We start from the raw sequence: 22,352 nt of genomic DNA, 5'->3' as shown, positions 1-22,352 counted from the left end.
TAGGCAGGTAGCACTGGTAATGTACCTCCCTAATTGGTGACCACCTGCCAACCACTATGCTTTTTATATTATTCAGTAATAGTAATGATCCTTTTTACTGTTGACCCCATGTTCATCCATTTACCATTTTGCTATAGATACCAAATTTGTGCCAGTTTTGTTAACATGGTATCAAAAAGTTGGGAGGTTATAAACCAACCATTTGGATGAAGATGAAGGGTTTAGAGACTTAGTTAACCTCTAGAAGGATGGGTATGACGTTCCATTACTGCAGCAGACAATTCTGGTTGGGGTTTCCATGGAATTTTTCATTCAAAATTTCATTATTTTATTATAATATGTATATTTGTCTGAAAAACTGAAAAATGTTAACACCAGCAATATTGCATTGTATACTAGAAACAACATAAAGAAATCAGTTGAATGCTGATACATCTGGCAGAACAGAGTAACTAAATGATGTCACGTTCACTACCATAGGAAATATGAGATTTGTGTGTGTGTCACTATCTTTGCTGAGGGAGGGGGCTGTTTGCTGTATGCAGTGACGTGAAAGAATGTGATCGAGAATCTCTGTAAGGTTTCCAGCTTCTAATCAATAGAGATGTCTTGAATATGGATGGACAGTTTTATTAAGGATATGTATATAAACTTCCCAGTTGTTATAGACAATATCGGACAGTATGAAAGACTTAGTTAAACAAGACAGAAATGAGCTTTCCTTTCATGAAATACATAATATTCTGTACAGTAGTTGCATATACCTTAAGATATAACATAGGTCTTGAAAGTAGACTAAGGATGATAGCACATTCTCTGTGAGGAACAAGCTTAATTTTAAGATCAAAATTAATGATTTTCGTATTTGAAAATTATTTTAGTGCAGAAATACTGCATACCATTGACACTATGGTATCATCTACTATGTATAGTACCACACTCCCTGTATAATAGCACATCAAAGTTTTTAAGAATGATAAGCTAAGAGAAAAGTAAGTGAATTTGTTGTATGAGAAACAACGGTCACATGATATTTGCTTTTAATATATGTAGCATTCGGAACAATTTTATCATCAAGTTAGCTACATTACGAAGACTGAAAAGTAATTAGAAGACAAAATTCTGGGTTACTTGAAAGGCCCTCCTTAGAGATCTCAGGTGGTCATCCAACATTAAAGAGGTGAATGTGTATTTCATCCACTTCCATGAGAACTATGAATCCTCAAAATTAAGGCAGCTGACAATGAGAAGTGACATAAAGGATCCTAACTACAGAAGAAACCATGGGAGACAGCAGGAAGGTGTATGTAATGATAAAGGCTATGCCATCACCCTGCAAAGTCAAAACAACATATACAATACCTTTTGAAAATAATCCAGGAATTGCTATTTCAAACAAAGCATTATTATGAAGGACACTGAAAATATTGTTGACATCCTTAATCAGTTTGTTTTGATCCATATTACTAAACTTACTTGTCTTCAAGATATGTAATGTGATTCCATTGCAACCAGTATACTTAAACAGATGCTTATATCAGAATGATTGCAGGAAAATGTGTAATCTGATTTCCCTACAGCCAATTTACTTAGACATATGCCCATGTCAGTATTATTGCCAAAAAATCTCAATCCAAATGAGCCCATCATGTCCTTGCAACTATAGGTAGCACAACTTAGCTGTAGGAGACTCTGGAAAGGAATTCCTGGGTAACACCAGGACCCTTAGAAAAAAGTCCTGGGTAGCGATGCTGGTTCCTGGGGGGCGGGGTAGCACCAGGAATGGATGGAGGCAAGCAAGTATGAATATGTACATGTGTATATATGTATTTGTCTGTGTATGTATATGACATGTATGTATATGGACGTTTATGTATGAGTGGATGGGAGTGGGGGGCTGGAAACCCTCCCCTCCTCTTATTTTAACTTTCTAAAAGGGGAAACAGAAGGAGTCACGCGGGGAGTGCTCATCCTCCTCGAAGGCTCAGATTGGGGTGTCTAAATGTGTGTGGATGTAACCAAGATGAGAGAAAGGGAGAGATAGGTAATATGTTTGAGGAAAGGAACCTGGATGTTTTGGCTCTCAGTGAAACGAAGGTCAAGAGTAAAGGGGAAAAGTGGTTTGGGAATGTCTTGGGAGTAAAGTCAGGGGTTAGTGAAAGGACAAGAGCAAGGGAAGGAGTAGCACTACTCCTGAAACAGGAGTGGTGGGAATATGTGATAAAGTGTAAGAAAGTAAATTCTAGATTGATATGGCTAAAACTGAAAGTGGATGGAGAGAGATGGGTGGTTATTGGTGCATATACACCTGGGCATGAGAAAAAAGATCATGAGAGGCAAGTGTTTTGGGGGCAGCTGAGTGAGTGTGTTAGTAGTTTTGATGCATGAGACCGGGTTATAGTGATGGGTGATTTGAATGCAAAGGTGAGTAATGTGGCAGTTGAGGGAATAATTGGTGTACATGCTTGCATAGTACCATTGTACAAAGGCAAAGGGGATAAAAGTGAGTGCTTCGATGTAAAAGACCGGATGATTGAAATGCAAAATTAAGTAATGCGGCAATTGAGAGTGTGATTAGGATGCATGGAGTATTCAGTGTTACAAATGGAATTGGTAAAGATATTATGGAGATGTGTGATGAAAAAGGACTGGTAATTGGGAATACCTGGTTTAAAAATTATCTACACAGTTATACATGTGTGAATATGAGACATGATCAGTGGGCATTATTAGATTACGTTAATTGATAGGCGTGTAAAAGACGGACATTACGTTAATTGATAGGCGTATAAAAGACGGACATTACGTTAATTGGTAGGCGTATAAAAGACGGACATTACGTTAATTGATAGGCGTATAAAAGACACTTTTGAATGTAAATATGGTGAGAGGGGCAGCTGGTGGAATGTCATCATTATCATGAGGCGAGGGTGAAGACTTAGAGAAATTTTCAAAAAAGAGGAAACAATATCGGGGAGAAGAGAGTGATGAAAGTGAGCTTGAAAAGGAGACCTGTGAAGAAATGCTTAGAGATTGAGTGTAGAATAGCAAAAGGTAAGATTCAATGAAACGGGGGGTAAGGAATGGGAGGTATTTAAGGGAAGTAGTGATAGCATGTGAAAAAGATGCATGTGGCAAGAGAAAGGTGGGAGGTAGGCAGATTAGAGAGGGAAGTGAGTAGTGGGATGAAGAAGTAAAGTTGTTAGTGTAAGAGAAAAGAGAGGCATTTGGATTATACTAACAAGGAAGGAGTGCAAATGATTGGGAGCTGTATATGAGAAAGAGACAGGAGGTCAAGAGGAAGGTGCAGGGGTTGAAAAAGAGGGCAAATGAAAGTTAGGATGAGCGAGTACCAGTAAACTTTAGGGAGAATGCGAGGTTTTCTTAGGAGGTAAATAACGTGCATAAGACGAGAACAAATAGGAGTATCGGTGAAGGGGGTAAAAGGGAAAGTGATAACAGGTAGTGATGAAGTGAGGAGGAGATGGAGAGAGTATTTTGACTAGTTGTTAAATGTACTTGATGACAGAGTGGCAGATGTCGGGTGTTTTGGTTATGGTGGTATGCAAAGTGAGAGAGTCATGGAGAGGTTGAACAAACAGCTGATATCAAAGTGTTGCCCTTAGATTTGATGAAACTACTTTATGGAATATTTGTGATAGTGCAGACAAGATCAAGGAGAGTGGCACATCAATCAGTGTATCTAAGACGTCATATTCCCAAACTTTGATTACTGGAGAGAATATTGAGCACATAGATCGCACACATCGCATGAAAATGTTCCTGTCAGCATTCTTGTAATACAAGCAAAGATCCAGAGTATTTGGAAGTAGGAGTAGTGAAGACATTTCAAACTAGTCCTAGTTTTAGGAAAAGCTACAATTACCATACCAAAATGATGATGGGCAAGGCGTTTGCTACTGATGTCGCCTGTGCCAAATATTTCCTGTCGCTGTCAAGAGCATTATTGAGCCAGGTGGTTACTCTCCCAAGTAGATCTTTAATATGGAGGAAACCTAAGTATTTTGGAAGAGAATGACCTCGAAAGCACATTTCTGTGAAGAGAAGATCGTACCTGGATTCAGTTCATTTTCTGTGTTTATTTGTAGAACAGTACAGTTTGTATGTCATGGTGTTTTGCAGTTCTTGATACGTGTATACAGTTTTATTAATAAAGAAGCCCTAAAATCTCCATTAAGTAAATTATTTATATTTTTTTAATATTGATGAGACTATTCTGAATAACGTAACCATTAAGTAAATTGAGTGGTCCACGCATTTTTTGCCTTTCAAATGGATCTCGCCTTTTATATATTTGTTCTCCCTATGCTTCGCCTGGTTGCTTCTTTGGCTTCAAGATGCATATACCAACATCATCATTATCACGAGTAGGTTGGATGACACACTCCAGGCCAGATGCACATGTCCCCACGATGTTCCAGAGGCCTCCACACTGTTCAAAAGGTCCCTGAAATATCAATTGTTTTAGTGTGTACTGTGGAAAAAGTTTATTAGACAATAGTTTCGTTATTCAAAAGTCCCATATATATAAAGAAAAAAAAATGAATCAGGTGAGGGTATTCCCTCAAAGGCCCAGTCCTCTGTTCTTAATGCTACCTCGCTAACGCGGGAAATGGCGAATAGTTTAAAAGAAAAGAAAAATATATATATATATATATATATATATTCTTTCTTTCAAACTGTTCGCCATTTCCCGCATTAGCGAGGTAGCGTTAAGAACAGAGGACTGGGCCTTTGAGGGAATACCCTCACCTGGCCCAATTCTCTGTTCCTTCTTTTGGGGGAAAAAAAAAAAAAAAACGAGAGGGGAGGATTTCCAGCCCCCCGCTCCCTCCCCTTTTAGTCGCCTTTTACGACACGCAGGGAATACGTGGGAAGTATTCTTTGTCCCCTATCCCCAGGGAAAATATATATATATATATATAGATATCTGGGAGTGGATCTGTCAGCGGATGGAACCATGGAAGCGGAAGTGGATCATAGGGTGGGGGAGGGGGCGAAAATTTTGGGAGCCTTGAAAAATGTGTGGAAGTCGAGAACATTATCTCGGAAAGCAAAAATGGGTATGTTTGAAGGAATAGTGGTTCCAACAATGTTGTATGGTTGCGAGGTGTGGGCTATGGATAGAGTTGTGCGCAGGAGGATGGATGTGCTGGAAATGAGATGTTTGAGGACAATGTGTGGTGTGAGGTGGTTTGATCGAGTAAGTAACGTAAGGGTAAGAGAGATGTGTGGAAATAAAAAGAGCGTGGTTGAGAGAGCAGAAGAGGGTGTTTTGAAATGGTTTGGGCACATGGAGAGAATGAGTGAGGAAAGATTGACCAAGAGGATATATGTGTCGGAGGTGGAGGGAACAAGGAGAAGAGGGAGACCAAATTGGAGGTGGAAAGATGGAGTGAAAAAGATTTTGTGTGATCGGGGCCTGAACATGCAGGAGGGTGAAAGGAGGGCAAGGAATAGAGTGAATTGGAGCGATGTGGTATACAGGGGTTGACGTGCTGTCAGTGGATTGAATCAAGGCATGTGAAGCGTCTGGGGTAAACCATGGAAAGCTGTGTAGGTATGTATATTTGCATGTGTGGACGTGTGTATGTACGTGTGTATGGGGGTTGGGCCATTTCTTTCGTCTGTTTCCTTGCGCTACCTCGCAAACGCGGGAGACAGCGACAAAGTATAAAAAAAAAAAAAAAAAAATATATATATATTTTCATACTATTCGCCATTTCCCACATTAGCGAGGTAGCGTTAAGAACAGAGGACTGGGCCTTTGAGGGAATATCCTCATATGGCCCCCTTCTCTGTTCCTTCTTTTGGAAAATTTAAAAAAAAAATGAGAGGGGAGGATTTCCAGCCCCCCGCTCCCTTCCCTTTTAGTCGCCTTCTACGACATGCAGGGAATACGTGGGAAGTATTCTTTCTCCCCTATATATATTTATCTATTTATTCACTTTGCCCCGTCGCCGTCCCCCGCGCCAGCGAGGCAGTGCAAGGAAACAGACGAAAGAACGGTCCAACCCACCCACACACACATGCACACACATACACGTCCACACACACCACATATACACACCTATACATCTCAACGCATACATACACACACACACAGACACACACATAAATACCCATGTACACAACTCACACTGTCTGCCCCCATTCATTCCCATCGCCACCCCGCCACACATGGAACAACAACATCCTTCCCCCCCATGTGTGCGAGGTAGCGCTAGGAAAAGACAACAAAGGCCCCATTCGTTCACACTCAGTCTCCAGCTGTCATGCAACAATGCACCGAAACCACAGCTCCCCTTCCACATCCAGGCCCCACAGAACCTTCCATGGCTCACCCCAAACGCCCCACACGCCCCGGCTCAATCCGTCGACCCCAGCACACCACACCGCTCCAATTCACTCCATTCCCCGCACGCCCCCCACCCTCCTGCATGTTCAGGCCCCGATAACTCAAAATCTCCCTCACTCCATCCTCCCCCCCCCCCCAATCCGGTCTCCCACCTCTCCTCGCTCCCCCCATCCTCAACACGTACATCCTCCCTGTCAATCCTCCTCACTCATCCTCACGAGTCCAAATTATTTCAATACTTCCCACGTAATATATATATATATATATATATATATATATATATATATATATATATATATATATATATATATATATATATATATATTCATTTCCTGCGTTAGCCTAGGAGGGAAAATCCTCACTTGGCCCCTTCTCTGCTCTTTCTTTCGGAAAAGTCGGAACTGGAGGGGAGGATTTGCAGCCCCCACTCCCTCCCCTTTTGGTTGCCTTTACGACACGCAGGGGATACGTGGAAAGTATTCTTTTTGCCCTATCCCTAGGGATAATATATATATATATATATATATATATATATATGAATGAGTAAATGTGAATAAGAGCAAGGTTATTAGGTACAGTAGGGTTGAGGGACAAGTCAATTGGGAGGTAAGTTTGAATGGAGGAAGTGAAGTGATTTAGATATCTGGGAGTGGATTTGGCAGCGGATGGAACCATGGAAGCGTAAGTGAGTCACAGGGTGGGCGAAGGTTCTGGGAGTGTTGAACAATGTGTGGAAGATGAGACCATTAACTCAAAAAGCAAAAAGAATGTGTGGAAGATGAGAATATTAACTCAAAAAGCAAAAATAGGTATGTTTGAAGGAATAGTGGTTCCAACAATGTTATATGGTTGCAAGGCGTGGGATATAGATAGGGTTGTTCAGAGGAGGGTGGATGTGTTGGAAATGAGATGTTTGGGGACAATATGTGGTGTGAGTGGTTTGATCGAGTAAGTAATGAAAGAGTAAAAGAGGTATGTGGTAATGAAAAGAGTGTGGTTGAGAGAGCAGAAGATGGTGTGTTGAAATGGTTTGGCCACATGGATAGAATGAGTGAGGAAAGATTGACAAAGAGGATATATGTGTCAGAGGTGGAGGGAACGAGAAGTGGGAGGCTAAATTGGAGGTGGAAGGATGGAGTGAAAAAGATTTTGAGCGATCGGGGCCTGAACATGCGTGAGGGTGAAAGGCATGTAAGAAATAGAGTGAATTGGAACGATGTGGTATACCGGGGTCGACGTGTTGTTAATGGATTGAACCAGGGCATGTGAAGCGTCTGGGGTAAACCATTTAAAGCTTTGTGAGGCCTGGATGTGGAAAGGGAGCTGTGGTTTCGGTGCATTATACATGACAGCTAGAGACAGTATTGTCTATTGCTAGCGCTACCTCGTGCGGGGGGAGGGGGGGGTTGTTATTTCATGTGTGGCGGGGTGGCGACGGAAATGAATAAAGGCTGCAAGTATGAATTATGTACATGTGTATATATGTATATGTCCGTGTATGTATATATATGTATACGTTGAAAAGTATAGGTATGCATATGTGCATGTATGGACGTGTATGTAAATGCATGTGTATGAGGGTGGGTTTAGCTATTCTTTCGTCTGTTTCCTTGCGCTACCTCGCTAACGCGGGAGACAGCGACAAAGTATAATAAATACAAATAATTGGGGATGAGAGAGCTTGGGAAGTGAGTCAGTTGTTGTTCGCTGATGATACAGCGCTGGTGGCTGATTCATGTGAGAACTGCAGAAGCTGGTGACTGAGTTTGGTAAAGTGTGTGAAAGAAGAAAGTTAAGAGTAAATGTGAATAAGAGCAAGGTTATTAGGTACAGTAGGGTTGAGGGTCAATTCAGTTGGGAGGTGAGTTTGAATGGAGAAAAACTGGAGGAAGTGAAGTGTTTTAGATATCTGGGAGTGGATCTGGCAGCGGATGGAACCATGGAAGCGGAAGTGGATCATAGGGTGGGGGAGGGGGCGAAAATTCTGGGAGCCTTGAAGAATGTGTGGAAGTCGAGAACATTATCTCGGAAAGCAAAAATGGGTATGTTTGAAGGAATAGTGGTTCCAACAATGTTGTATGGTTGCGAGGCGTGGACTATGGATAGAGTTGTGCGCAGGAGGATGGATGTGCTGGAAATGAGATGTTTGAGGACAATGTGTGGTGTGAGGTGGTTTGATCGAGTAAGTAACGTAAGGGTAAGAGAGATGTGTGGAAATAAAAAGAGTGTGGTTGAGAGAGCAGAAGAGGGTGTTTTGAAATGGTTTGGTCACATGGAGAGAATGAGTGAGGAAAGATTGACCAAGAGGATATATGTGTCGGAGGTGGAGGGAACGAGGAGAAGAGGGAGACCAAATTGGAGGTGGAAAGATGGAGTGAAAAAGATTTTGTGTGATCGGGGCCTGAACATAAAGGAGGGCAAAGAATAGAGTGAATTGGAGCGATGTGGTATACCGGGGTTGACGTGCTGTCAGTGGATTGAATCAAGGCATGTGTATGGGAGTGGGTTGGGCCATTTCTTTCGTCTGTTTCCTTGCGCTACCTCGCAAACGCGGGAGACAGCGGCAAAATATATATATATATATATATATATATATATATATATATATATATATATATATATATATATATATATATATATATCTTTTTCTTTCAAACTATTCGCCATTTCCCGCGTTAGCGAGGTAGCGTTAAGAACAGAGAACTGGGCCTTTGAGGGAATATCCTCACCTGGCCCCCTTCTCTGTTCCTTCTTTTGGAAAATTAAAAAGATAACGAGAGGGGAGAATTTCCAGCCCCCCGCTCCCTCCCCTTTTAGTCGCCTTCTACGACACGCAGGGGATACGTTAGAAGTATTCTTTCTCCCCTATCCCTGTATATATATATATATATATATATATATATATATATATATATATATATATATATATATATATATATAATTTATTTATATATTAACTTTTGATCTGGTTTTCAAGAGGTTAATACCCCACGTCATAAGGTGCTCACAGTTTAGACACTGTGGTCAATGATTGGACTCTCAAGAGACCTTAGATCAGTCTCATATTTAATCCAGTCAACTCAAAGAATGTAGATATACAGTTGTCACGGTGGTGATATGTCTATATCTGACTATGTGAGGCATCTTTCATCCTAGTGTAACTGTTATCTTTACAGGTGTGAGTACTGATTACTGACATCTCACAGGGTGTAATTGCCGTGTAATCAACCTTTTCTAAAGAACTATTTATGATGTTCGGGGAAGGGCCTTTGCACTCATGGGGCCTCATCACTTAGTAATGGTGTGTGTGTGTGTTAGATTTTAACCTTTTATTTCAACAGTCGTGGATCGGTCAAGTCTATGGTATCGTGGGTTTAATGATAGCGTTGTCATGATGGCCTTATACTCGTCAAGCTGCTGCTGCGTCACTGACTGCTGTGTGGCGGCCGTTGGCAACACCAGGCTAGGCTGTGCTGATGATTGTTTCTTTCCCTACATCTAGAAGCTTTAGAACTCCCTACCTTCTCATGTTCTCTTCCAGTGACTGTGACCAGGCATATTTTGGACAAATTCATTACCCTCTCTATATTTCAATTCAGTCCCGTCCTGAATGTGGCTTTATCATGCCCGTGATGGTGTCTCCAGAGTTGGAAGGAAAAAGAAAATAACTGGAACATCTGCAGTAACTAGCTCCTGAGGGTCTGTCATAACTGGAACTTCAAGAGGTGCAGAATCTTCACCCTCAGCGACGATCTCTTGAGTTTCATTCATTACACCGACCATCAAGGCCAACACTTCGGGGTGTTACCCAACTGGATCTTTTCCAGCGAGCTCAGCGGTTGTGACCACCACTAACCCGGATCTTGAGATCTGTTCACTTGCCTCTTCCTCTTCCCCATTACATTCTCTTCCTTGTGGGCGGGAACCCTGGTGCCACTCCTGTGGCGTGCATCACGCTCCGTCTCCAGACGAGATTCCTTGACGGAACGAACTTCACATCGAACGAGTCACCTGTTCATGTCATGAGCCAGGTCCTCATCACCGCCGAAAACCTAGGCAGTGCTACTATAAGCATACGTTGGCTCATGCTCATTCCGTCTCTCCAATTCATGTATCAGCTTTGATTTTCCACTCCCGCAGTGTCCTGCCAATGATCAATACGGCAGCTTTCTCGAATTCAAACTCTCCGCAAAACTCACCGTACTTTCTATAGAGGTCTCTCAAAATGTAGTTTCTCGCAGTATTCGCTTGTTCAATGTACTTAGGTGTTGAAAAACTGAAGGGAGGAATCCTTCCCGGGTTAGTGGTACGCACCGCGTACGCTAGGCATTCTTGCGGACGTGAAACAGATCGGCGCATTGCCCCCTCATCTGATACTACCAAAATATGAAGGCAACAAAAATCAGTCGACTACTTCATTTTCTAATTGTATACGATAGACTTGACGAAGTCAATATACTCAAAATGAAACACTATTACTGCAGCGAAGCAGAGATTATATGGTATAGGATGAAGTTCGGGGAGCATTGTCTATAGTGGAGAATAAGAAAGTTTTCACCTTGACCTCGTCGCCTGATAATACTTGTTGAAAATTAAAAAAACAAATATATAGAAGGACGGGAACTAACACTAAGGCTCATCTCAATTTATTATTTATCATCCAGTTAAATCGTTGATAGATTGGAAGGCATCATAAATGTTTGAAGTGAATATAGTTGATTCCTACCTTGAGGCACCTTGGGCAGCAGTCGCAGATGCCGCTTCCCAGGCCGTACAGACAAGTAGGCTTGGAGCATAGGCTTCTGTAGCACGTCTCTGGACAGGGCAACTCATCGCTCCTGATGTGTGAGAAGACAGCAAGACTCTCTTGCATCAGTATACTTATACAGTATATACTCCGTCTTGTATATTTTCCCCTAGTCATAGTTAATGTGTTTAAATCACAGAACATAACTTTGTTGCTAACCTCAACACAAAGATAAGAATAACAAGGCGAAGGGGCTTTCTCTGACATTAATTATTACTCACCAGAATCCGTGTCTGCTGTCCAAAGTATTTAAAGAGATCATCTGCAGATAATTATATATGGTTGTCTCATTCATAGCAGCAGCCTGGATCCAGATCGATTTGGTTCCGTACGACAGACGGGTAGAGTTTGCAGGAACACACTAGCGAAGACATGCTGTAAACTTACCACTAAACAGCAACATATTTCTCTGGAATTTTTGTTCATCCGTACAAAACTTGTCTGAGTAATCTTCGTGTATTTTAATGCACGAGAGGGACAAGGTAATGACTGAAGCTTTGTCAACAATGAATTGATTTATATGTAACCCCGTAGGTGGAAATGTACATTCATATATGATCATACTGTTTAAATAACAGCATGATCATTGATAGGTATTACATTACACTCTGAGAGAGATTTCTCTTGTAATTTTTACGGTGATTAAGAGCGTACATCTGCAAGCAGTGATGAATGTATATTTAGTGGTCGTCTGCAACTACTGGCCATTAAGATATATACTATAACGCACGTCAAACAAACATTATATACGTACAATTCTAGACAGGAACCAACGAGTGAATGGTGGTGGACGTGTTAGCCAGGGTTCCCTTAAGTCGGTGGCAGGAGCCTGTTATTCCATGGGCCACAGTGAGCATGTATGTGGTCTGAGTTATCTTTTAACGCATGAAAAAGGTTTTTCGGCCAGTGGAAGTGGTCTGACAGCGGTCATAATAACCCTGGCACTTGATAGGCTTACAGCCCAAACAAGCAATTATCCCTCGACGCGTGTAACCGGGTAGCCGACCTGGACCACTCCAGCCACTCGCAGTGAACACACGGTCCAGACGCACACATCACCCACCGCCCTCCAGGTCGGAGCCCAGCGCGAATCAAGGTGTGTTAATCAAGACCCGTCGCCTGCGGTCGCTGGTGAGTCGGAAGTATATATAGCCTAGCACCGGTCATTTACGTGCCCTGTAGTGTAGCGGGTTACTGGGTTATTTGTCAGTATGGGTTGCATGATTACAGAATCACGATTAATTTCAGGTTATGGATGGTTTAGAATATTGTCTCGGCTCCAACCTCATATTTCTGTATCTTACTATCCCCCACATCTGTCGTTATAGAAACTGATCTCTCGAATGTGTTTATTGTTACGTCGTGGATTAGTTGTTTGGGCGTTATACTTCGGGAACGAATATTCAAAAGAAAATGAAAAAAATATATATATAGTTTCAAATAGTGCTTTGTGCATGACATCATCATGACCTGAAGAACACGCGGGAGAACTGATCCCGATTTGATTCGACATAAGTGACTTGTCTATGAGAGTAGAGAGACATATATGGCAGTTGTGATGCTGAACACATGTGAGAGGACTTACACGTGAAGGATGGCTAGGAGCGTCAGCAGGAGAAGGGCTGCTGCACCACGCATGGCTGACGTACACGTCCCGCCTCACCTGGGGGAGTCACACGCGTTACTGGACGTGTGGACGGAGTGAGGACGTAGTTGTGACCTGTTAGTCGGATGAAGTTGTGAGGACGTGGTTGTGACACGGGGGTGGTGTGTACCATGATGGTGGGTTATTGTGTCGTGCTGTTAAACGACGATGTGGCTTGGGAGAGGAGATATACCCAGGGAGGAGGATGCGGTGTGCTGAGGCAAAACGATGGCGTGACGTGGTGAGGTGGGGCAGCATGTGTGACGAGTTTGGTGCACTGATAAATGTGTGCAGGAGTACAGCATCGGCGGTGTGGATGAACGTGTTGTGGTGGAATGGGTTATCCAATGTATGGGTGATGAGATAATAAAAAGGTTGCATATACTTGGGGTGACATGGTGATGATGATGGGGTTGCTCCGTGGTAGTGGGGTGACTTGGTGATGGGTAAAGGGGTTCGTTTGGTATTTCACTATTTCAAGATAGCCAGCCACACACTGGGCCAGTCTTAACACTGGACGAGCCTGACACACAGCATGACTGTGACTAACCCGGTCTGTCACCGAACAGATATAACGACTACAGTTTATGAGGTCGTCAGTAAGTCACGCAGTTGTTGAGTTGTGGAAAGATTGTTTGGTTCAGTTGTTTGTCATCCAGTAATGTGAGGGTTGAGGTCGTGTGATGGTGTTGACGGGACCGGAATATCCCTCCTTCCTTACCCAGGCCCACACCTTCCCTACACCAAGCCAAAACCATCAGTACACTCAACCCCCACTTGTCCCTACACCTGCCTACACCTACCCTATACCAAGCCCATGCCTACCTTATACCAGCCCACACTTCCCCGTATAACCAGCCCACACCTTCCCGTACACCCAGCCCACGATTCCCCCTGCCCTCAGACCACACCAGCTCCTACGTCTGCCTCGTTAAACTAAACTGTATATCCAGTTAAGCGTCTTGCATGTCTTGCTAAATCAGCTGCACTCATCAACTCAAACCAGCCACGTCTGTTTACTCAAATCAGCTGCACTTTTCATCATACATCAGCTGCTGATGCTTCGTCAAACCAGCTGTTTGTCACCTTAACACCATATACATCACCTCAAAAAGGCTGTGTCCGCACCATCAAACTAGATGAATGTGTACATCTGCCTCACTCACCCCAGCCCAGATGCGTGTAACCATAAATTACATATCTGAGCCTGTTAGCTCCAGCCACGCGTACATCTTGCCTCGCATCAGCTACGTACGTCTCTTCAGACGAGATGCACCCGCCGTGTCAAACGCTGTACACGAGTCGGCTTTGTCTAGGCGTAGGGCAGTCTTGGAACGCCGCTGTAGCGACTCAGTACTCACAAGTCCGGCCAAGATCCTCGTGGCGCCTCCGTCGGTTATTCCTTCGCTGGTGCTGGAGGCGACACCGTCCGATGTGCAATACGTCCTCTCGTCCCTCCTCGTGTAAGGGATGCCAGTATGGTACCAGTTATTGCTCCATATTCTTTTCAGTATATCAAGTCTGCGGTGTCTCGCTGGTGGGCCGGGATGGAGGGCATCACACGGCCACTCAAGGACGCAGCTCGGTAGAACGCGAGTTAAAGTTATGAGAAGGTCACGAAGGGAGCACTATCTTGAAGTGCCTGGAAATCCCCCGGGTGACAGCCCTTGCCAGTCCTCATTAGAGGAGCCACTCATTGTCACGCGGGAGGTTTTCCCAGACTTCAAGCCTTATCTCTGGCCGGTTGTTTTGTCGAGTTTGTCACGTATACACAAGTGTAATTCGAGATTGGGTTCACCACTTACTCTACATCATGACTGGCCAGTGCTCATGAGAGGGCTTAGGGAGGCGTTGTTCAGGTAGTGATGGCCAAGAAGAAACATTTCTGACCAATAATTATAAGAAAAACCCGACGCAAATTATTCTCCATCTTATTGTAATCTGTATTTAATGGGCCTTCTCTCTCTCTCTCTCTCTCTCTCTCTCTCTCTCTCTCTCTCTCTCTCTTTTTAGGGGTATCTCTGTTATTTAACTTACCTGAAGTATAAGGTTACCTTTGATATTAGTAATTTACTATAAACTGAACAGTACTCATGAAGGCAAAGCGGAGGCAGGAGTGTGGTGTACCCAGGTAAAAATCCTCTCCTCTATGTTCACACTCGCCAGACGAGGCTAGTCTTGCTAACCTGGCCATCCAGAACAGCTTCATGAACCACAACTTGTGGCTGTTGAATGATAGCATTAAAACTCATACTGCACCTGACCTGACCTCTTGTGTCGGAGCTATATTACATTTCAAACGCTTACGTCATTGAATTACGAAAGTGTGGAGTCTGAATGCTGGTTTCTGTTTTATCTGAATTTCGTGTGAATGTTTATACAGTTCTGGGTAAGGACCATCTTGCTGTCCATGACTGTTTTCATCACTTGTCTGCAAGTATGATAATCCCTAGACATTTCAGTTATTCAAAATACCATCGTCAAAGCTTAAGTTTTAGATCTGTATACGGTCAAGGAAGTGCTGAAGTTTTAGATCTGTATATTAACGCTTTATGCTTGAAGTTGTTAATTAGGATGTGAGAAAAAGGGCTCTTCCGAAAGCTTTCTTTCCCATGGTCTGGTCGTGGATGTTCTGACTGAACTTCCACGGAAAATATAGCATACAATATAGCACACGAGGCGTCGTCAGCATCACACGAGGTTACCCTTACTCACACTAGGCCTTTCTACCTCTTTAGGTCTGGAGGTGTGTGTGTGGGGGGGGGGGGGTGAGTGTTGAGGGAACCTTTCACATTGATAAAATTAGCAACGATTTCCATGATATCAAGAAATTAAAAGTAGAGATATGGTGCGAGTTCAAGCTACTTTGTGACGTTATCCTGTAAAGATAACCTCATCTCTATGAAGCTTGATCTTCAAGTAGGCCACAACCATACGTAATGAACAATATTTCTTTCTTTATTGAAAGCGTTAAGAATTAAGGATCGAAAACTCGAAAGGTATTATTTTGCACTAGGAACAGGCGCCAGTCTCGGCCTCAGAACTGGCAAATGAGGAACATTGTTGTGGGACGACCTTTCGCTGGTGGGTGGTGGCCGGCACAGAACTCACCCGTTTCACATCGTCACACACAAGTGCTGGCCCATTTCTCTATCCTTGACAAAGCTTTCCACTGCCTCTACTGCATTTTTCATGATTTTATATTTCCTAATTTCCTCCTTTTGCTGTGACCAGCCTCATCTAGCTTTAAGATATCTTCAGTCACTTTCGTGGATACAGTTTGTGACGGCTTCATTTTGCGTGACAGCGAAGGCGAAACATAAGTTTTCAGTTAAGACTGAGGGAAAGAGGCGTAAGGTGTGGAAACGACCGAGGGAGAGGCGTCGTGGTGCACCACCATTAGGAGAGGCAGTGTGTCGCAGGTGTGGCAGGACCGCTGGAGGGCGTACAGGAGATCGTTGACCTGTGTACCAGGGAAGGGTCGTGGAGACGGTGAGGTCTGTGCCTAAGATGGTGGTGACGAAGATGAATGCTCCAACGAGGGAAAGGCAGGATTACGTGAGACGAAATTATGAGATAACTGAAATCGCCGGAGTGTGAATGACAGGTCGGTCATTTACCTGTGTTGAGAAGTGACAGTATATGGAGCCGATGGATATGGAAAGGTTCAGTAATTGTGCAAGATATTCAAGTACGAGTGAATGCAGAGGAAGCAGAGTTTTAGAAGTCATAGATAACTTAAACACCCGGAGTTACTGTATGACTTGACCAAGATTACTTTTGTGCACGAGTCTCGATAGGAAAAAAATAAGTATTTTGCCAGATTAAACAGTTGAAACAAATAAAAATCGTCTTCTTGAATGTGCTGAAGAGAACTTCGGTTTACTGTAAAATTGTGGTTATTAGAAACAAAATCGACTTTTGTGTCTCTCTTCAATGACCAGCGCTACATTGTCCAACAAACCAATTTGTAGAAATGGACATTGTATCAGCAGGTCCGTCGAGTCTCGACCCACACATGAAGGCATTTTAGCAACAGTATCTGGAAATTGTGTCTGGTTTCATTTTTGCGAGAGCTGCGATAATTCTTGTAAAAACGAATCATGATAGGTATTATAATGAGAACAGTTTATTAAGTTCACAGTTCGACATCATCTTTATTGTGCAGGACAACTTCTTACTATATACTGGAAATAACACTGTAGTTACAGAACGTACATCATGCAATGTACTCAGGCATTATAGTGTATGATAAAGCCATTCATGAAAGAAAATGGTTGCAAGACCGATGAACGAGTTATTGACAGTAACAGCTTATGGCTACTGTGAACCTTGGTTAAGATGCATGTCTGAGGTGCACTGTGTCGAACACGATGGTCAGGGAGAAATACTAAGATGAACCAATGTTATTCACATCTTTTGAGCCTCGCGATGATAAAGATTTGTAGTTGGCAGCTTAAAGTCACACACGAATCTGGTCGTTGTTGAAGGTGTGAGTAGACAAGGGTGACGAGGTGGGTGTGTGTGTCATCACTGGGAAGCCCTGCCATGATTGCCTTCCTGGAAAATACAAGAGAGTGAGCGAGTCGTCTGCTCCACCGCTGATGGTTGGATGTTGCACTCGGACCCGTCGTCCAACGCTGCCCATCACTCCAAAAATTAAACAATGATAAACCTGAAGAACAGACATTTACTTTTTGTTGCATATGTATCACAAAATATCTATCAAACTCAACCAGTGTTATGAGACCAGGAATCGTCTTCATACAATATGCAAATACCAGAAAATGCGCCATCATCAGCCGTGAGAATATTATTGAAGAGGGAATGATTGTCTGATTCCTAAGAATAATTTGAGGGAAACTGTAGTAATATCATAAACTTACTGGTTTTGTCATCACTAATCCAAGCTTGAAACGCACTCAACTCACCTGATTGTACATCACCCCACTATGATGAGGTTTCTTTTAAGTCCGTGATTTTGACACAGATTCCAACATTCAAGTACTGGAGTTCACGTGGGAGCGATGGGTCTTTCTTACAAACCATCCCCTTGGCACAGTTCCCCTTCATGTACCAATCCCCTCCACACTGTTCGCCAGGGCCCTGGAAAACAATTAGTAATCCCCTATGACGAAGTTCACCTCTGGAGCGTGAAATATAAACCAGGGTGACTGACGTTCTATGGGATGATAAAGCGCTCGTCGGTGTACGCATCAGCACAGGAGGTTAACTGGCCGTACATGAGACGTTATATTTCATTTTTCAAATGATCTAACTTTGTGTATGTGAGCAGCACTACAGACCTCATGACCAACTCATTACCTTGACCTTCTTTTCAAGTCTTGGAAGGAGATGCGGAAGACGCACTCAGTTTTCCACATGTAATTATTACTTTTATACGATTTTTGGAAATTTCAACGTCAAGAAAAATAATAATCATATTATTACACAAATTTTCCCTTAATTTTGAGGCCTTTGTGAGCATCTTTACAATAATTGCCAAATATTCATTAATGTTTGTTGAAACATGATTGATAGTTACGTCACTTAAGTTGGGGGTATAGGTAGATGCTAAGTGATCCTTGAGCGAGTGACTCTTACCTTGAGGCATCTATGACAGCAATGACAGATATCTAACTCCGTGCCATAGGGACAGTATATCATCACACATTTCCTCATGTCACACGGGAGGCAAGACAGACCCACACTCCTGGGGGCGGTCGACAGAGAACACGATCATCAATAAGGCTTTTGAATATGAAGGCAGTTCATGATTGGGAGTAGGGAAGGCAGATATGTATGTGGGTCTGTAATGTAATTAGCTGAGAAACAAACTGCAACATTAAAGGTTATGACAATAAACACTCGTTCATCATAAAGACCAGGAATTCAACACAGATGATAAGGAAGATGCAAAACTGATCTATATACAATTCGAGCATAATGGGCCTCCCATTACGGCCAGGCTCTTGGCAAACGCCATGCCATAATAGCCAGAATCGTACCATTGTGTTCGTCCAGGACCTTCCTGCTCAGGGGGTTAAAACAGGTATACTCAATTACTGACCAGAGAGAGTACTACCCTCGACATTGTCCCATTTAAAGGGAAGAATATCAGTGCATATCATAAAGTATAAGTGAGTCTAGCAAATAACATCAGACTGTAATTCTGTCAAATATCATACACAATTGTCATGTCTAACAGGAAGACAGTGAGGAAGGATAGCGAACAGTGCAAATACGAAGAACTTACATGTGAAGGATGGCTAGGGAGGTGAGCAAGAGGAGAGCTGTCCCGCGCATGGCTGACGTACCGGTCCGACCAACCTCACCTTGGGAATATATAGACGAAACTGGTCGCTGCCTCACCTGGGAGAGTCTCACACGTTACCGGACGTTACCTCACCAGCGGTATCAAAGGAGTTAGGACGTTACCTCACCAATGAGGGTGACAGGCGTCACTGGACGTGGGTTATGATGATGGTGACAGTGGTGGTGACGGGATGATGAGGTGATAGAGGGGTAACGTGATGTGAAATGACGTTGAGATGTTGTGACCTGGTAGAAGTAGGTGGTAACCTGATGGTGGTGTACCGTCATGATGATGAGTGGTAATCAGATGAGGCACTGCTGCTGTAAATACAGGTGCACACAAGCATAAGTAGAGACGTCGCAACAGTTCGACTGACACTGCGAAGTTTACCTGCGAAAACTTTTATCTCTGGATGTGTTAACTAGTTTATGTATCTATGGCTTTATATTCACATCCCATTTTTACGTACGCTTGCCCTCTCTTTGGGCACTGATGTACGCATACGTACGTAATGATGGGAAGAGGATATGCGTATCCGGTCGGTCGTTCTGTAAACATTTCAAACAAACCCATATGTACTCTTGTTTACAAGTTGCTTCATTGCACAAACGTAAATGACCGAAAGTATTTTTGATAGAATTAATGTTTATCGGAAATCGAGATCCACACTTCTGGCAAATGGAATTTTAACCTTTTCGAGTAATAAGTCAAGTACCCAGAGAGGTTATGGGGTAATTATGGCTACGATCGGGTTTCTGCGTCGATCCCCATGGAAGCCTGGTGGATAGCTTCTTGTAGAATTGTCGGAAATCTTGGGTGATCGCTTGCTTCTGTAGAGAAACCCTTAACCGTAGATATGATAGATATATGAGGACGAGGATATGATCCGTCGCCACCCAGAACTAAATTTGTGACACCAGCAACCTCCCGGATTAGCACAGCCGTCCTGACTTAATAAGAGTGTTGAACCTTCCTGTCAGTTGGTTGTCAACAGCAGCTGCCCAGGAAAGTACTACCCTCCTAACTAGGGACTGTCGTGATTCCCGGTACCATCTTGCACCCTCTGTGTCAGTAGGTTGTAGACAGCAGCCACTTAGGGAAGTATTACCCTAATTACTTAGGAACGGTGTAATGATGCCCGGAACCATAAAACACCATTCGTGTCAAAATTGCTAGTTTTAACTTTTGTGTAGTGGTCATCGGACTGGATATATCTCTACGCAGACGCCGTACACTTATGTCTTCTTCCTGTCATCGCATGTTCCCACATACTCAAAAGCTCTGCATTTTTTCTTTTTTTCACCCGTGGCTTGGCCTTGATGAGAAAATTGTCATGATATCATCGGGGTCTCTGTCTCTTTACCCGGTAGTGGTCCCCGATTCCTGCAGGTTTAGCGACCATGAGAACCGAGTTCATATACCCCAATTTCAGATTAGATCAAGTTAGTTTGAGAGAAAAAAAAAACGAACTCCTCTTGTCACATGAGTGAATAAAGTATTTGACAAAAATTGTGAAATGTCCTTTTGAACTTAACCCTCATTCGAGCCTGGAAAAAATGTGGATCGCTCTTGATATTAGAGCACTTCCTAAAGACACTGTGCATATATGTGCGTCTTTGTACATTATCTTTCATTAATAGCAAGGATCCAGTGCTATAATGGGATGTTTTTTTAGTGTACAGTAATACGGAACATAAATCATATTGAAACATCCTGACTCGTAAAGGACTCCTAGGGATGATCACGATATGTAGTTATTTGGTTGGCGACATATCATACCAAATGATAGTCAAAGTAACAAGAGTTAGAAATTGCCACCCCTTTCCCAGCACTTGTGCCATGCCCCCTTAAAACCATCCGTACCTACTTGAACCCATCCCAACTGAGGCACATGAACACAAGGTGTGATTTTGAAAAAAAATAATTCCAGTGCATTAAAGGATATACCGGGGTGGACATGCTGTCAATGAATTGAACCAGGGCATGTGAAGCGCCTGGGGTAAACCATGGAAAGGTCTGTGGGGCCTGGATGTGGAAAGGGAGCTGTGGTTTCGGTGCTTTACACATGGCTAGAGACTAGGTGTGGACGAATGTCCTTTTTTTTCCTGTTCCTGGTGCTGCCTCGCCAGGAATGCTATTTCGTGAGTGGCAGGGTGGCAACGGAAATGGATGATGGCAGCAAGTATGGATATGTACATGTGTATATATATATATATATATATATATATATATATATATATATATATATATATATATATATATGTCTGTGTATGTATATGTTGAAATGTATATGTATGTATATGTGCGTTTATGTATATGCATGTGTATGTGGGTGGGTTGGGCCATTCTTCGTCTGTTTCCATGTGGTACCTCGCTAATGCGGGAGACAGCAGTTAAGTATAATAATAATGATAATAATAATAATGATGTGTGTGGATGTAACCAAGATGTGAAAAAAGGAGAGATAGGTAGTATGTTTGAGGAAAGGAACCTGGATGTTTTGGCTCTGAGTGAAACGAAGCTCAAGGGTAAAGGGGAAGAGTGGTTTGGAAATGTCTGGGGAGTGAAGTCAGGGGTTAGTGAGAGGACAAGAGCAAGGGAAGGAGTAGCAATACTCCTGAAACAGGAGTTGTGGGAGTATGTGATAGAATGTAAGAAAGTAAATTCTCGATTAATATGGGTAAAATTGAAAGTTGATGGAGAGAGGTGGGTGATTATTGGTGCATATGCACCTGGGCATGAGAAGAAAGATCATGAGAGGCAAGTGTTTTGGGAGCAGCTAAATGAGTGTGTTAGCGGTTTTGATGCACGAGACCGGGTTATAGTGATGGGTGATTTGAATGCAAAGGTGAGTAATGTGGCAGTTGAGGGAATAATTGGTATGCATGGGGTGTTCAGTGTTGTAAATGGAAATGGTGAAGAGCTTGTAGATTTATGTGCTGAAAAAGGACTGATGATTGGGAATACCTGGTTTAAAAAGCGAGATATACATAAGTATACTTATGTAAGTAGGAGAGATGGCCAGAGAGCATTATTGGATTACGTGTTAATTGACAGGCGTGCGAAAGAGAGACTTTTTGGATGTCAATGTGCTGAGAGGTGCAACTGGAGGGATGTCTGATCATTATCTTGTGGAGGCTAAGGTGAAGATTAGTATGGGTTTTCAGAAAAGAAGAGTTAATGTTGGGGTGAAGAAGGTGGTGAG

General features: G+C 42.9%; 2 protein-coding genes across 2 annotated transcripts in view; one reads left to right on the top strand and one right to left on the bottom strand.

The window, feature by feature from the left end:
* The first annotated feature begins 12,225 nt into the window (after window positions 1-12,225).
* The window catches only part of LOC139766218 (uncharacterized), a 69,500-nt gene continuing 59,373 nt past the window's right edge, over window positions 12,226-22,352 (top strand). Inside the window, exon 1 of the mRNA XM_071694531.1 lies at window positions 12,226-12,317. The gene's annotated coding sequence lies outside the window, so the exon portion shown is untranslated. The remainder of the gene's footprint in view (window positions 12,318-22,352) is intronic.
* LOC139766456 (single insulin-like growth factor-binding domain protein-2) lies at window positions 16,960-19,315 on the bottom strand. Its single transcript, XM_071695143.1, has 4 exons — window positions 19,088-19,315; window positions 18,436-18,544; window positions 17,763-17,937; window positions 16,960-17,391 (listed from the first exon to the last, which is right to left on the bottom strand). Exons 1-3 carry the CDS (start codon window positions 19,135-19,137, stop codon window positions 17,782-17,784), a joined length of 315 nt encoding a protein of 104 aa, XP_071551244.1. The 5' UTR covers window positions 19,138-19,315; the 3' UTR covers window positions 16,960-17,391; window positions 17,763-17,781.

Source organism: Panulirus ornatus, chromosome 57 (genome assembly GCF_036320965.1).
Source record: "Panulirus ornatus isolate Po-2019 chromosome 57, ASM3632096v1, whole genome shotgun sequence".
Classification (NCBI taxonomy): Eukaryota; Metazoa; Arthropoda; class Malacostraca; order Decapoda; family Palinuridae; genus Panulirus; species Panulirus ornatus.
The sequence above is the reverse complement of the archived record's forward strand: the minus strand, read 5'-3'. Positions and strand labels throughout refer to the sequence as shown.

What these genes read in the sequence shown, in the direction of transcription:
- LOC139766456 (XM_071695143.1), bottom strand. Translation starts at nt 19,137, where the DNA reads ATGCGCGGGACAGCTCTCCTCTTGCTCACCTCCCTAGCCATCCTTCAC. An exon ending in TCCCTAGCCATCCTTCACAT is followed by an intron (nt 18,545 to 19,087) that starts GTAAGTTCTTCG and finishes GACCGCCCCCAG; the next exon opens with GAGTGTGGGTCTGTCTTGCC. An exon ending in GCTGTCATAGATGCCTCAAG is followed by an intron (nt 17,938 to 18,435) that starts GTAAGAGTCACT and finishes ATTGTTTTCCAG; the next exon opens with GGCCCTGGCGAACAGTGTGG.